We start from the raw sequence: 16852 nt of genomic DNA on the forward strand, positions 1-16852 counted from the left end.
GAATCCCTGTGGCACCTTAGAGACTAACAAATTTAAGTAATTTTCCCTCTGTTGATATTCACCCCTTCTGGCCAACTTGAGAATAGGCCACTTACACCTTGACTGAATTGGCCTCGTTAGCACTGACCCCCTACTTGGTAAGGTAACTCCCATCTTTTCATGTGCTGTATATATATACTGCTTATTGTATTTTTCACTCCATGCATCTGATGAAGTGGGTTTTAGCCCACAAAAGCTTATGGCCAAATAAATTTGTTAGTCTCTAAGGTGCACAAGGACTCCTCCTTGTTCTAGGCTATAACTAACAATTTCTCACCCTAAATGTTGTTTTAGGTTGCAGAGTATCTTGAAGGCAAGCTGTTTTTGCTTGCACCTTAAAACTCCCAGTATTTCTTTCACAGGCCAAACACCCTCTCACCTGGGCTCAGTCCTTCTCCCACATCCCCCTGTGTCTTTGTTTCTTATATGTTTTCAGCAGTCTTCCTGGGCAGGGATTGAATGAATAACGAACCCCAATCATCTCACTCCCCTGTCTTAAAAGTTAGGAATATTGACTATACATCTGTACTACAAAAATGTTTGTATCTGGGGAAGGCCCACCAGACAGAATCCTGCAGTGTCAAAGCAGCCATGAGTCAAAGGAAGGTGGGAGATTAGCATCTTCAAAGACCTATTGTTCTTCTTAATGGTTCATTGATTTGTCCCCAGCTAACCAGCCAGACAGGTTGCATTCTGTCTGGTGGGCGTTCCCCAGATGCAAACATTTCTGCAGTACAGATGTATAGTCAATATTCCTAACTTTAGATACAAAAATTATACATGCCTACAAATAGGATAATCATATTCAGTGAATCATAACCTTTCCAATGATATCTCACAAGAGTCATCTTGCATAAAATACATCTTAAATATGCTAAAATAATATTATAACAATATTTCTATGAAGAATAAGGGGCGTAGTGTCACACCTGGGAATCCAAGGGCAGATTGGTGGCCGAAAAAAAGTTCTCTGAAATTGCAGACCTTTCTGGGGAGGTAACTGCTGATGGATGGAGCAGTGCAATCCTTGCCAGTTTCTCTAGTTGCTCCCCTTTGTTAACCTAGTGGTCTCCAAAGTGGGGTACGCGCACCCCAAGGGGTGCGCAAGACCATCCCTGGGGGTGCGTGGCAGGAGGAGCACCACTGAAGGAGTGCTGCCGGCATGGCGGCAGCAGCGCTCCTGGACCTCTGATTCTTCGGCGGCACACCAGCGGCAGCAGCTTGGCTCTTCCCCGCTCCGTCTTTGGCGGCACGCAGGCGGCAGCTCAGCTCTTCCCGCTCCGTCTTCGGCGGCACACCAGCAGCAGCTCAGCGCTCCCCGCTCCGTCTTCGGCGGCACGCCGGCAGCAGCTCGGCTCTCCCCGCTCCGTCTTCAGCAGCACGCCGGCGGCAGTTTAGCTCTCCCCGCTCCATCTTCGGCGGCACGCCAGCGGCAGCTCGGCTCTCCCCGCTCCGTCTTCGGCGGCACGCCGGCGGCAGCTCGGCTCTCCCCGCTCCGTCTTCAGCGGCATGCCGGTGGCAGCTCTTCTTTTTTTTGCTTCCCTAGAGCTGGCCCTGGGGGTGCGCGATCCAAAAAGTTTGGAGTCCACTGTGCTAACCAATATTTTCATCTTTCCCAAATGAGTGCCTCTTGACTTGTTTGTATCCAACATCTCAGGCAACTTTGCTGCAGAGCCTTATCTCAGCGAGGCACTGGGAAAGCAAGGAAACTGCATGGTCCAGTTCTGATGGAAAGGAGACATAGAGAAGAGCATACTGAAGCCACTGCAGCCCTAAACACCTCCATATCCTTGGGCAGTCTGGAGCAGGAAGGAGCCTTGTGGGGCCTCACCAGAGAGGGCTGGATGAAAAGCTGCCTGATGCTCCCAGAAAGCATCCAGTGCCCCATCCCTCCCTGCTAGATGTCACAGGCTTGTCAGCAACACCTCATGCTGAAAGGTATCAAAGGCTGATGCTAGATCTCTTATAATCTACATGGCCCCATGACCCTTGTTCATGTCCAGAAGGAAATCGGTGATGAAGAAGGCTGATGCTGCCTCTGCACCATGTGTCAGCTGAAAACTAGTTTGGTGCAGATTCCTCCAGCTTTCTGAATGCTTTTAAGCTGGAGCTTCCGTCCCATGACCTAAGCGGTGAACTTCCCCAGAAAGGCTAGGCTTGGGACAAAATAGTAACAGATAAAGATATTAACATTATAGGGTGGTTTCTTGAGCAATTAACAATCCCCATCAATAATGGATCTTTGCTGGCTTTCAACAGCCATGAGGAGTTTTTCACCCATTAACTCCCACCAGAATGGGTTCAGAGATAGTGTCACTGTGTACAATTGCTCTCCTGGATATAGGGTCAGCAGAGTGCCCTGATCACATGGAAGAAAGCAGCCACATCACCTTTGTGGTACATCTGTAAGACTCTACCTGGGCCAGTCCTCCCTGCTTTCCCTTCTCAGTGATTTGGGTTCATTATGCTTTAGTTGAAACATGTGACTCACGAAAAAAGTCCCCGGCCTCTGAAGAGAGGAAGTGCAGCTGAAGAGAGGAACTGAAAGAGTCTGCAGGAGCCTCTCGCTCATTGCCTCGCTCATTTCCCCTGTGATCCTGCCACCCCATACATCTTGGCTCTCCTCCTTGGAGCAAAGGGGAGAGAGGACTTAGTGCAATGGATGACTTGGGTAAGTGAACCCCCCTTCCAATGGAAGAGCAAGGAGTGGACTCTTGAGTTAGGCCCCCAAATTGGGTTTGATGCTGACACCACCTAGTCCAGCCCTGGATCTGTCGCAGCCAGAGCGGCCCGGCCCTAGGCGCGGCCGGGGTGGCACAGCACGGCCTGACCCCGGAGCGGCCCAGACCCAGGTGTGGCCGGAGCAGGCCAGCCGTGCCTGGGGCTGGGCTGCTCAGGCCACAGCTGCTCCAGGCCACAGACTGAGTTGGGGCCAGGGGAGGGGCACCCCTTCTGTGGCAGGTTGGGGCCCCGGTGCTGGTGTGGGGAGAGAGCACTGGGGGGAGTGTTGTGTGTCCTGTGTGGCAGGCGCAGTTTATATTGTTTGTCTCTAACTGGTTTTCTTGTTCAGATGCTTTGCTGGCAGAACTGGAAGAAAGCTCTAAGGAGCCCAAAGGGAACTACTCCCTTCTGACACACGGCTCCAGTGAGCAGAGACAAGCCGCAGCAGTGCCTGAGACAGACGCTGTCCAGAACGAGAAACTAGTCACCTCAGGGACCCATAAGGTATTCCCTTCAGTGCCTGTTGGGGCTGCCTACACACAAGGTACCCGGCAGAAATCCATCCTCTACAACAGGGAGGTTGAGACCCTGCAGAACTCAGCACATGAAGGTTGTCCCATGCAGACAGTTACATCTGTGCCCTAGAGATGTTACAGGCCCATCCAGCCCCTCCTGACTATAATTTAGGAGAATGCCGAGAGTGGAGAAGGGATTTCCAGATGATCAATTAACCACTAATTCTCCTTAATTAGCCATGTTCACAGTAAGGCAGGATCTGGAAATACAGTACAACTGGACTGGGTATAAGGAAATGGGCTGCTTTCTTTGTATATCCCTTGCTCTTTCTGTTTCCAGGTACAGCCTGCATTAAGTACTTGGCTCCAGGAATCAGATGACAAAAATGTCTACAGGTAAATGCTGTACCGGGGAGGGAAAGCTGTTTTATTGATCCTTCCAGTACACCCATCTGTATCTCCTCAGCACTGCTTCCTATAAATGCCTGCTCCCCCATGATGCTTAATGAAAAATTAACCTACCCTGATCCCCCACCACGGCAGGACAGAGCCGGTTTGAGGTGGTACTGCCCATACCAGCCTTTCTCTGGTGGTCTCGTCAGTTTCTGCAGGGTCTAAGCATGGGTCAAAAAGAAGTTTCCAACCCTTCTGGTTGCGCCCATCTCAGTCTGAACAGGACCCAATTCAGGGCTGAGGCTGCAGACAGGCAGTGGGTAATAATAAATAATGAATAATGCCCCATCCCAGGGCATGGAAATAATGCCCCATCCCAGGGCATAGAAAGGCCTAAACATGGCAGAACTGCCAGCGTGGAGAAGGGGGTTGGTGACACGGTGGTGCAGAGGAGTTACCTGTGGATCTGCCAGTATGCAAATCAACAGACTTAACACCCCCCACAGGAGGTGGAGAGAATCCACAACCTCTGCTTACAACCAGTGGACTGGTAGTAGTGACCACAGAGCAGCAAAACTGCACCAAGCTACCAGTTGGTGCCTGTGTGCCCAAGTCTCCTCGGCTCCCCTGTGTGCCCAAGTGTCCTCGGCTCCCTGGTGTGAAGTGTGGCACAGGGTGGGCTAGGAGGGAGCTGTACTAGTGGGTTAATTATATATTTGTATTGGGGTAGCAGAGGTTTCAATCAGGATCGCCTCATTGCGCTAACTGCTATACACATGGCAAAAAGGCCTCTAGCTTGAAGGCCTTACAATCTTTGATTAAAACAGTTGAATCGGGAGCTTAATAATGATTTAAATGTCATATTGTTCTTTACGTCATTGCTGATCGTTGTACAAGAAATATCCAGTTACTGGAAGTCTGTGGGTGGTACTTAGGGTGTGAGAGGGGTTTGGTTAAGGGGGTGGTGGCTGGGGAGTCTGTAGGCCTGGTTGGGCAAAGGGATGGTCTCTGGATTGGTAAGGGGATGGTATCTGGGTGTGTGGGAGTCGCTTGGATAAGGGATTGGTACCTGGGTGTGTGGGCATGGTTTGGCTAAAGGAAGGGCAGCTGGGTGTGTGGGAGTGTCTTGGCTAAGGGGGTGGTACCTGGGTATGTGGGTGTGGCTTGGCTAAGGGGATGGTACCTGGGTGTGTGGGTGTGGCTTGGCTAAGGGGATGGTACCTGGGTGTGTGGGTGTGGCTTGGCTAAGGGGAAGGTACCTGGGTGTGTAGGAATGGCTTGGCTAAGGGGGTGGTACCTGGGTAGAATACCCCCGAACCTCTCCACTGACCCTCTCTCCAGTTACTAATCCTTTCCTCTCCTTCGTCCTCCAGTAGTTGCTGGTTATACTCCTCCCCCTCCAAACACCCAGATCTGGCTCCACCCCTGCCTCCCTGCCACTAGTTCAGTGGGCCGTTGCTCACTGACTGGCTATTGGGGGAAACCTTCCCTAAACTCCACAGCTCCCTCCCCAGACACATCCCCACCTGCCCTGCCCTCCACTCACAAGTCCCTGACTGTATTTAGTGCTGTCTACGTGGGGACACTTAGGAAAGCTCATCTAAATGACCTTTTAAAGTGGGTTAGTTAAACCTCATTAAACCCCTGTGTGGATCGTCTCATTCAGAATTAAAGTGCCCTTAATTCAGTTTATCTTAATTCTGTTCCTGAACAGGAACACCCAGCATCTGCTCTGGGGATCAGACGATAACTGATGATGGGGAGATGCGCTTGTTTCCCTTCTCTAGGGGTGACCCTCACACCCTGCTCTACTTCCATGCTCACTGGGGTGAGCACCATGCTTCCAGTGAACGCTTTGGTGTTCCTGTGTTCTGGTGGTGGCAGGGCGGGTCTGGCTGCTGGGAGCTGGGTAAAGGGGGCTCATGGTGGGGTTGAAGCAGTGACCTACTCTCTTTGACACGGACGTCTCTCTTCTACCCGCAGTGAGGTTCCAACTCCGCAGCTGTCGCTTCTTTCCCCTCCCCCCCCGACGGCTGCTCAGCAGCTGGATGAGCTTTTATCCCATTTGGGCCAGATGCAGTCCAAGGTGAGTCCTGGCAACGCAACCCCCTCCTCCAGAAGAACCAGGGGCACCACTTTGCAAAGCTTCAGTTGAGATGCAGGCCTTGGGCTCTTCCTTGGGAATGGCCCCTGCCCACGGCTGGATTAAACTTCTGTGAGCCCAGCACTGCTGGGCCATGGCCCACCCTCCCATTCTGCCCCTCGCTCTGCCCTGAGACCACACCCCCACTCAAGACTCATCCCCTGAGGCTCCGCCCACCACGTGCACAGGGCGGGAGGGGGTGGAGAGGAATGAGTGGCGGGCGGGGCCTGCGGTGGGGAAGAGGCCAAGTGGGGACAGGGCCTCGGGATGGCACGCAGGTGGAGTGGGGGAGCAGGGCCATGGTCTAGGCGCTGGGGCCCCTTCTGAGTGTGGGCCCAGCACCATGGCACCATTGGTGCCATTGGCAACCTGGAACTGCCCCTGTCCCACGTTCCAGCCGGCAATGGCAAAGCCTGGCGTTCTTCTGTTGGTGCAGTAGAAAGAGCTCCCTAGGTGAGGGAGAAAGGGGGAAGCTGTAGGGCCAAGCCCCTGGCGGGAACACGAAGCCAAACATTCTCACGGCGTGGTCTCCTCCTTTCTGGCAGATCTCAGCGGCGGGTTCTGCTGTAGAACCGGAACGTGCCAGGGGGCCATCAGCAGTGGGGCCAAGTCCCGGCAGCACTCTTGAGAGCATGCTGGGGGACCTGACGCAAGAGCTGCAGGACCTCGGCATCACGGCCGTGCCTAAGGGCAACTGTGCTTCCTGCCGCAAACCCATCGCTGGAAAGGTGAGAGGGGATGGCGTGGACCCTGCAGCTGTCTGTCAGTCTATATGCGTGCCCCTCGGTCTCACCAGGGTTGGCTCCTTCCACTCTTGATTGCTCAGAGCTATAAGATCTGCTTGGTCAGACAGTATGTTTCCCCCAGTCCCTCCTTTAGGTGAGGGGATCTCTTTCTCCCCAAAAAGTCCTATAACAGCTGAGTCTCCTGCTGTCTCAGCCACCATCTCTAGGACCATGCGAGGGTCCCTATTCCTATCATGGCTTCCCCAAACTGCTGGGTCCCCCATGTACCAATGGGCTCAGTGGCGGAGATTCTCTGGGCAAAGACTTCCTGGGTTTTGTCCTGTCTCTAGATGATCACTGCTCTGGGAAAGACGTGGCATCCCGAGCACTTCACCTGTACCCAATGCGGACAGGAGATGGGCTCCAGTGCTTTCTACGAGCGAGGCGGCCTGGCGTACTGCCAGGAGGATTATCACCAGCTCTTCTCCCCCCGCTGTGCCTACTGTGCCGGGCCCATCCTGGAGGTAAATAGAGCTGACTCTGCCCTCCTGGTTCTAACTCCTGCCAGGGAAGGTTCCTGGTTGGATTAACCAGGAGGCTGCTTTTCCTTGCCCCTCTCCTCTCGTAGCTCTTTGCCGATAGTGCACACCCCAGTCACTTCGTTCTCTTTGCAGAAAGTTCTGACGGCCATGGACAAGACTTGGCACCCGGAGCACTTCTTCTGTGCTCACTGTGGGAAGGTGTTCAGCAATGATGGTGCGTCCCCTGCTCTTCTCCTGCCATACGTAGAAAGTTGGGATTCCACGGGGATCTAGGCCTCTGTCTTGACCCACAGTCCCGCTGCTATTCCAGCCCTGGCCTCTCCCCAAAAGCTCCCCCCCCTCAATTCCAACCTGCAGGCCCCTGTTATCCCCGCCCTCAACTCCCTCTCACCCCTGCCTCCGCTCTGCCCATGCCCCTGAATCCTGACTGCAGCTGCCTACTATCTTAGCTCTGGGCTTCCCCCTACACCTCTGCCAGTTCCCCATATTCCTTACTTGGGTTCCCCACCCTCCTGCTATTCCAACCCTGGGCCTCCAGTCGTGAGTTGTGATTCTGTCAGGTGCACAGATCAGGGACAATTCTGGAAGGGAGCAGTCATTTCGCTGGGCACTCACTGCTAAAGTGCTCAGTCATATGAATAGATTCCCTCCCTCTGAGGCCCTAAGGGATACAGACTTTGGGGCCAGAGCTCCGGCCGTTAGCACCAGTGTGGAGTGCTGGTTACTATTTCCTATAGTTGTCACACAGACAGTGTTTAACTGTGTCATGGTGGCACAGCGGCACCTGTAACAACCCCGGTGACCACTTGCTCACAGCCCAGACAGTGGCACAAAATCCCCACAGTAGCAGCAATTGTCCATCTATGCATTTTGCCATCAGTTCCCCTTTAAGGCCCCATCCTGTCCCTGTGCAGTGTGCGTGTGTGTTAATTGCTTGCTTGCTGGGCTGCCCATGGTAGGTGCTCATTAATTTCCCCAGGCAGCCAGAGCAAAAACACTCCATTCCTGCCAGGGGATTGGTTTTCTAGGCAGGCACTCAGCGGCTGTGTTCTCGCCAGCCCTGCTCAGTAATTGACACCTGAGAGAGAGCCGGTGCTGAGGGCCTCGCTCATTCCCACTCGCTCATTCCCACGCTGCTAATTATAGCAGTGTTGTGGAAAGTTTAACTGATGAGTTCAGGCCCCAGCCCCTCTTGGGGCCTGTTCTTTCTTTGTCCCCTCCTGCATCCTGTCTTTGTTCTCTGGGGGCCTCTCTCCCCACATCAGTGACTTCTTGTTAGTGCTAAGTTTGAGGAGTTTGGCTAGCGATAGGCTGCTTATTCACCGGAGCAGAGACTGTGCATAGTATTGTATGATGCCCAGTACAGTGGGGCCATGATGCTAACTCGGACCTCTTCCATGATCCCAATACTATTCCTGGCACAGTGATCTTGTCTTATCCCAGCTCAGTCCCTACAGGTGGCAGCCAGTTCTGCACCCATCTCTTGTAGCACACTCTGTTGTCACGAGATTGTCTAACTCAGCTCCTTGACTGCTGGGTTGAATTTGAATTCCTGCTTTTAGGGATGTCTGGTTTGTTCTAGGAATCCACCTTCTGCCTTTACTATTATTTATTATTATGGTAACACCTAGAGATTCCAGCTGAGATCAGGGCCCCATCGTGCCAGGCGCTGCCCAGACACAGCAAGAAACAGGCCCTGCCCCAGCTGAGATCAGGGCCCCATCATGCCAGGAACTGCCCAGACACAGCGAGAGACAGGCCCTGCCCCAGCTGAGATCAGGGCCCCATCATGCCAGGAACTGCCCAGACACACAGTGAGAGACAGGCCCTGCCCCAGCTGAGATCAGGGTCCCATTGCATCGGGCACTGCACAGACACACAGCGAGAGACAGGCCCTGCCCCAGCTGAGACCAGGGTCCCATCGTGCCAGGCACTGCCCAGACACAGCGAGAGACAGGCCCTGCCCCAGCTGAGATCAGGGCCCTATCATGCCAGGAACTGCCCAGACACACAGCAAGAGACAGGCCCTGCCCCAGCTGAGATCAGGGTCCCACTGCATTGGGCACTGCACAGACACAGTGAGAGAAAGTCCTGGCCCTAAAGAGCTTCTTGGCTAAGTAGACAAGACAAAGGTTGGGAGAATGGAAGGTTCGTTATCTTCATTTTATAGAAGGGTAACTCAGGTCCGTAGAGAAGTGACATGTCAAGGTCACACAGCGAGTCTGTGACAGAGCTGGGCACTGGATCCAAATCTGAGGGCCCAGTGCAAGGCTGTAAGCACAAACCCAGCCTTCCTCTGCAAGACAGGGCAATTCTCTGAGAGAGTTCTCAGCAACGACAGGAAAAGTCATAAAGCAACATCCCATGGGCTCAGATTTTTAAAGGTATTTCAGGCATTGCTGTGCTCAGTGTTCATGGAATCCTAGAAGATCAGGGTTGGAAGAGGCCTCAGGAGGTCATCTAGTCCAACCCCCTGCCAGGGCTGGCCCACAACATTTTGGCACCTGTGGCGGGGAGCTCAAATGATGCCCCCATACCTCCTCGCTTGGGCCAAAACTTTGAAAAGTCTCAGTTCTGCCTTCTTCCTGTTCTACTCCTCTCATGGTACTGCTCTGCTACCTACCCCAATAAAGGAGAACTAATAACTTAAAATGCCTTGTTCAAAAATTTTAAGTAACACTTAACTTTCAAATGCCTGAACAGCAAATGTAACTTTTCTTGTCTGCATAGTAAACACTGGCATTTTTATCTGTTTGAATAATCAAAGTGGTGCTTTCCGTGCCTTCTTGGTTGCAAAGATTTGAACTGCTTCCTGAAGGTCCACAGTCTGGGCCAGCTCGTGCTCTATTGAGATGGTTGCAAGGCCGACCAGCCTCTCCTGTGTCATTGTGGAGCGTAGATGTGTTTTTATTAACTTTAAGAAGTTCTTCACTGGCAACTGTTACAGGAAGTGTTAGAAGTATGTGCAGAGCAACAAAAGTATTTGGAAAGAGGTTGGTCATCTTATTTGTGCACATATATTCCAGAACAGCCTTTGGAGTTGATCCTGCTGAAATGTATATTGAAAGGGCTTTCAGGTCATCACCTAAATCACTTGCATCAATATCACGCATGTCATCATGTGTCAACTCTGTCTAGTGCCCTGTATTGCTGGTGTAGGTCTTCTTCAGGTATAGTGAGGAGTTTTGGAATATCATACAATATCCCAAATATACTACTGTGTTCCTTGAGCTGCATGAAACGTTCTTCAACTGACTGTATTGCACAATCTAGCACCTGGTTAAAGAATTCAACTTGGAATTGTTGTTTGGGGTCTCTTATGGGATTATCCCATGCCTCATAATCAAAATGTCGTCTTCTTTGGTGACTGTTGTATTCTTGAATGGGTGGGAAAATAGCTTCAGTGTGAAGTTCCTCTGCCAACTTCTGTGCACTCTTCAGAACATTTTGAAATCCCTCATCTGACTGGTAGGACTGTAGGTATGACTTTGCTTTGTCCAGTTGTTCCATTGCTCCAGATATATCAAGGTCAACACCTTGGAGTTTCTTGCTTACAACATTTATTTTAAACAGTATGTCATGCCACAACACTAAGCCACACACAAATTTGGAATTATGTGTGTTTCTGGTGATTCCATTCCCCTCTGCCACCGTTCTCCCACAAACAGTTCCTGTCATAGCATTAGCCTCCATAATGGCAACTATGGCGTCATCTATCTTCCCAATTTGGTGTTTGATAGGCTTTATCGCCTCCACTCAACTTTCCCATCATGTGGCACTCAGTGGTTTCAGTGTCAGAGAGGATGTTCCCAGACGTTGCTTCAAAATTTGCCATCGATGAGTTGATGCAGAGAAAAATACATAGATGCTTTGAATTACAGTAAAAAATTCAGCAGCCTCACTAGAAACTGATGCTGCACCACTGACCACCAAGTTCAATGAATGAGAACTGCATGGGACAAAAAAAGTTCGAGGGTTTAACTCTCGGATCTGTGTCTGCACTCCTCTGTTCTTTCCTCTCATATTGGCACCATTATCATAGCCCGGACCTCTCAGCTATCGCAATTCCCTGTCATACCAGATCTTGTAGTATCATCAATGTAAATAAATTCTAGAGAATGCTCTCTGACAGTCACCATTGTAGGGACGTTTTCACTAGGTTCTGTTGTTGTTACAAAACGCACCATTAAAGTAAATTGTTCCGTATGGCTGATGTAAGGTGTGCAGTCCAGAATAACAGAGTAATATCTTGCTGACTTCAGATCTGCCATAATCTTCTGTTTGACTTTTGTTGCCAGTAACTGTATGATCTCATTTTGAATTGTTTTTTCAAGGTAGTGGTGTGTGTACATTTCTTGGGTGGTGACTCTTCTTAGATGCTCCGGGAGTACAGCATCAAACTCAGCCATCAGCTCCACAATTTTAAGGACGTTTCCATTGTTTGGCACCTACAGCTGATCTGAAGTGCCACGCAGTGCTAGGTTTTTGGTAGCAAGCATTCTCACAATGGCAATGAGCCTTTTCAGAACATTTTGCCAGTAAAGAGACGCTGATGCAATCTTCTCTTGATGCTGATCATATATGGTGGCCTTTAACCTTAGTCTCATCACAAGCTCTTTCCACCTATGGAATGCTCTCTGGTGATTTGCTGCCTTCTCATGGCATGCCAGATTTCTAGCCAGATTTTTCCAGTCCTTTGTTCCTATAGAACCCAATGTGGCTGGAACATTAGACTGGAAGAGTTTGCAACAAAAACAGCATGCAGCATTCTGGGGTTTTGAGTACATAAGCCATGGCCCCTCCACTTTGTCACCATTGGGGATTTCACGCCAGTAATGTGTTGGATGGAAACTTCTATTTTCATTGTCTTTGGGGAACATGAAGTTTTTCACTTGCTGTGGCCCATGCAGTACAAGGAAGTCCCTCAGGCTACTGCTCAAGTGGGTCCACTGTCCTGGATCATCTAAACTTAAGAAACTAAACTCAGCAGCAGCTGTTTCTTGCACCTCCTCCACACTCTTCTCTGATCTACACTTTTCTTCAGGAATGTGAATGGTTACATCCATTTGAGATGGAGATATGGATGCTGCAGTAGCTGCCAGGTCACCTGCACTCTGACTAACTGGAAGATCAGGCATCTCCTCACCACTCACATCCTCACTGGGGCCGGAAGGCTCACCGTGAACGTTTGTGTCTATGTATCTCAGGAGAGCTCCTTCCTGCTTAGATAGAAAAGCTTCCTTTGCTTGCTTTATTTTTCTGAATGCTGCCCCAGAGGGGCGTTTTCTTCTTTCACTCATGACTGCTGTTCTGTGCCAACTATAGTGGCTCTCAACACTCAATTGAAGGGGACAAATAAGCAGGGCCTGAGTGAGGAAAGTGAGGAAAGTCTTAAGGGCCTAACTGGCTCCTGCTACTTCAGTTGACTGCCTGTTCTCCTCAAGTGGGTTCAGGGAAGCAGCAGGAAACAGGAAACTCCCTGAGAAGCTGGTGTTAATCAGTCCAGGTTCCTGGGGGTGCTAAAGAGATACATAAGAGGCTCCTTCTCCTCTCTCTCTCTCTGCAGCTCCTGCTGCTTTCTGTTGTTCCCTCTCACCTTCTCTCTTGCCTGCCTGTTATGCCTCTAGTGCCCTCCTTCCTCCAGCACAGCACTCCACCATCTCTGTGCATCTAGAGCAGAGAGAATACACATGCACCAGCAGCAGACACAATTTTCTACACTCGGGGTCCTAGTGGCACCCTCCCCTCCCCGCCACAGTCTGGCACCTGAGGCAGCCACCTCAGTTCGCCTCATGGTAAGGCCAGCCCTGCCCCCTGCTCAAAGAAGGACCAACACCAACTAAATCATCCCAGCCAAGGCTTTGTTAAGGCGGGCCTTAAAAACCTCGAAGGATGGATATTCCACCACCTCCCTAGGGAACCCATTCCAGTGCTTCACCACCGTCCTAGTGAAATAGGTTTCCTAATATTCAACCTAAACCTCCCCCACTGCAACTTGAGACCATTGCTCCTTGTTCTGGCATCTGCCGCCACTGAGAACAGCTGAGCTCCATCCTCTTTGGAACCCCCCTTCAGATAGTTGAAGGCTGCTATCAAATCCCCCCTCACTCTTCTCTTCTGCAGACTAAATAACCCCAGTTCCCTCAGCCTCTCCTCGTAAGTCATGTGCCCCAGCCCCCTAATCATTTTGGTTGCCCTCCACTGGACTCTCTCCAATTTGTCCCCATCCCTTCTGTAGTGGGGGCACAAAACTGGACACAATACTCCAGATGTGACCTCACCAGTGCCGAATAGAGGGGAATAATCACTTCCCTCGATCTGCTGCAATGTTCCTACTAATGCAGCCCAATATGCCGTTTGCCTTCTTGGCAACAAGGGCACACTGCTGACTCATATCCAGCTTCTTGTCCACTGTAATCCCCAGGCCCTTTTCTGCAGAACTGCTGCTTAGCCAGTCGGTCCCCAGCCTGTAGCGGTGCATGGGATTCTTCCGTCCTAAGTGCAGTCCTCTGCACTTGTCCTTGTTGAACCTCAACAGATTTCTTTTGGCCCAATCGTCCAATTTGTCTAGGTCACTCTGGATCCTATCCCTACCCTCCAGCATATCTACCTATCCCTCCAGCTTAGTGTCATCTGTGAGCTTGCTGGGGGTGCAATCCATCTCATCATCCAGATCATTAATAAAGATGTTGAACAAAACTGGCCCCACGACTGACCCCTGGGGCACTCCGCTTGATACCGGCTGCCAACTAGACATTGAGCCGTTGATGACTACCTGTTGAGCCCGACAATCTATCCACCTTATAGTCCATTCATCCAATCCATACTTTAACTTGCTGACAAGAATACTGTGGGAGACCGTAACAAAAGCTTTGCTAAAGTCAAGATATATCACGTCCACTGTTTTCCCCATATCCACAGAGCCAGTTATCTCATCATAGAAGGGAATCAGGTTGATCAGGCATGACTTGCCCTTGGTGAATCCATGTTGACTGTTCCTGATCACCTTCCTCTCCTCCAAGTGGTTCAAAATGGATTCCTTGAGGATCTGCTCCATGATTTTTCTAGGGACTGAGGTGAGGCTGACCAGTCTGTAGTTCCCTGGATTCTCCTTCTTCCCTTTTTTAAAGATGGGCACTATATTTGCCTTTTTCCAATCATCCGGCACCTCACCCGATCACCACAAGTTTTCAAATATAATGACCAATGGCTCTGCAATCATATCGGCCAATTCCCTCGGCACCCGTGAATGCATTATATCTGGACCCATGGACTTGTGCATGTCCAGATTTTCTAAATAGTCCTTAACCTGTTCTTTCACCACTGAGGGCTGCTCACCTCCTCCCCACAGTGTGTTGCCCAGGACAGCAGTGTGGGAGCTGACCTTGTCTGTGAAAACAGAGGCAAAAAAAACATTGAGTACTTCAGCTTTTTCCACATCATCTGTCACTAGGTTGCCTCCCCCATTCATTAAGGGTACCACACTTTCCCTGACCTTTTTCTTGTTGCTAACATACCTGTAGAAACCCTTCTTGTTACGCTTCACATCCCTTGCTAGCTGCAACTCCAGTTGTGTTTTGGCCTTCCTGATTTCACCCCTGCATGCTCAAGCAATATTTTTATACTCCTCCATAGTCATCTGCCCAAGTTTCACTTCTTGTGTGCTTCCTTTTTGTGTTTAAGCTCACCAAAGATTTCACTGTTAAGCCAGGCTCATTGCCTGCCATATTTGCTATTCTTTCTGCACATCAGGATGGTTTGTTCCTGCACCCTCAATAAGGCTTCTTTAAAATACAGCCAGCTTTCCTGGACTCCTTTCCCCCTCATATTAGCCCCATAGTGTGCAATGCCTAACTGATTTAGGAACTAAAATCTCATTTTCAAAAGGCATTTAGGCTCCTAATCAGTTAGTCATCACAACACTGAAGACAACAATGTCTAAATGCCTTTGAAAATCTGGGCCCTGGGGACTAGTGAGAATTTCTCCCTGTAATTCCCAAGTTTGGCCACAGGGGGAGCAAATGAGAAGGAAAGCAGGAGTGTGGCTGTGAGAAATTTGCATCTTAAAGAGGAATATCCGTGCACAGTGTTTGTTGTCCAGGCCCAGCATGAATCAGAGTGGGCAGTGTAACTCAGGTACGTTCTCCGGCTCCCTGGGGTAGGTTTGGAGCTTGGCAGGAAGGGTCCCTCTCTGTGTCCTCCCATTGGGATTCAGGTGCACTTCATGGATGTCTTCTCCCTGCTTGCCTCTGCAGGTTTCCATGAGAAGAATGGGAAGCCGTACTGCCAGAAGGACTTCCTGGCCATGTTCTCTCCTAAATGCAGAGCCTGTGAGCGGCCTGTGATGGATAACTACCTGTCCGCGCTCCAGGGCGTCTGGCACCCCGAGTGCTTTGTGTGTGGGGTGAGTGTGCGGAGTCCCATGCAGGGGGCTGGAGGGACACCTGGGCTTTAATCTTCAGGAAGGTGATGCAGGGCATGGCCAGGTGAGGGTCAGGAGGTTCTTCCCTATAGAGCACTAAGAACCTCTATAGCAGCTGAGTGTGATTCCAGCTCCCTTATCGGGGATGGCTGGGTGAAGCACCAGGGTAGAGGGGCCAGGGGCTAGATAGGTGACGGGACTGGGTCCCATATGGCTGGATGGGCAAGGGAGCAGGGCCCATATGGGGGCCAGATGGGTGAGGGGCAGAACACCATATGCAGGTTGGCAAGGTGCTTAGTTAGGGATGAGGTCTCAATGCTCCTTCCCCCTCCCTTAGGACTGTTTCAGCAGCTTCACCACCGGCTCCTTCTTTGAGCTAGACGGCCGCCCCTACTGCGAGCTTCACTTCCACCAGCGCCAGGGCTCGGTGTGTCACGGCTGTGGGAAGCCCATCACCGGGCGCTGCATCAGTGCCATGGGGCACCGGTTCCACCCCGAGCACTTCATCTGCGCCTTCTGCCTTAGCCAGCTGCAGAAGGGCACCTTCCGGGACCATGGTGACAAAGCCTACTGCCACGCCTGCTACGGCAAGCTCTTTGTGTGACTTCTGCGCTGGCCCAAGGGGAGGGGGCTAAGTACCAAAACTGGCTCTGTGGGACAGCCCCCTCTGGCATCCTTAGCCAGAGGCTGAGATACAGGGAGAGGGACCACAGGCCAGAGTCAACAAAGAGCAGCCTCCTTCAATGGGCCTGAACCACTGACTGTTTAAATCAATAGCACTCCATTGATGTCCTTTCTGGTAAATATTAGCTGAAGGTCTGGCCCAATATGTTTGGAGAGAGCGGGGTTCCCTCCCCAGTGACAGCCACTGCGGTCTCCTTCCCAGGAACCTGCCCCTGCCCCTTGATCATCCCTTCCTGGACGTTCTGCTCCTTCAGGCTGTGCTCTGCTTCTCTCCCCTCCAGTGCACGATTTCACCTGCTCCTCTGTTCTCACCTTTGAGCTATACTCATGGTAAATGTAACTGGATGAGGGCGCTGCCCAGAAATAAACATCTTAGTATTCTCTGTGGTTGGTTCTGCATATAGGTTTGGACAGGGATGTGGGGGGAGGGGAGGGATTGATTCTGAGACTTCCGAAGCGGCATCCCTGGATTTCACCTCAGAGGAGAACAATAAGGATAAAGAACAAACACAGTGGGGTCAAGAGGTGGGATAGAACCTTTCAGTTTTGGGGGAGCAGGTTAACATAGAACGAGCTCATTGCTACATGTAAAGGCTTGGGTCCATCCAGCAGCTGACATGTCCCTTTCATTAGCAAAATCCTTCTTTATTTTCTGTTCCCGAGCCATC

At 51.1% G+C, this 16852-nt stretch overlaps 1 protein-coding gene across 1 annotated transcript; it reads left to right on the forward strand.

The window, feature by feature from the left end:
• The first annotated feature begins 2581 nt into the window (after positions 1 to 2581).
• On the forward strand, positions 2582 to 16571 carry LPXN (leupaxin). Its single transcript, XM_077820774.1, has 9 exons — positions 2582 to 2710; positions 3110 to 3264; positions 3616 to 3671; positions 5652 to 5754; positions 6357 to 6539; positions 6887 to 7060; positions 7211 to 7292; positions 15334 to 15482; positions 15838 to 16571. Exons 1-9 carry the CDS (start codon positions 2698 to 2700, stop codon positions 16102 to 16104), a joined length of 1182 nt encoding a protein of 393 aa, XP_077676900.1. The 5' UTR covers positions 2582 to 2697; the 3' UTR covers positions 16105 to 16571.
• Positions 16572 to 16852: the final 281 nt, after the last annotated feature.

Source organism: Eretmochelys imbricata, chromosome 6, assembly GCF_965152235.1.
Source record: "Eretmochelys imbricata isolate rEreImb1 chromosome 6, rEreImb1.hap1, whole genome shotgun sequence".
In the NCBI taxonomy this organism is placed as follows: Eukaryota; Metazoa; Chordata; order Testudines; family Cheloniidae; genus Eretmochelys; species Eretmochelys imbricata.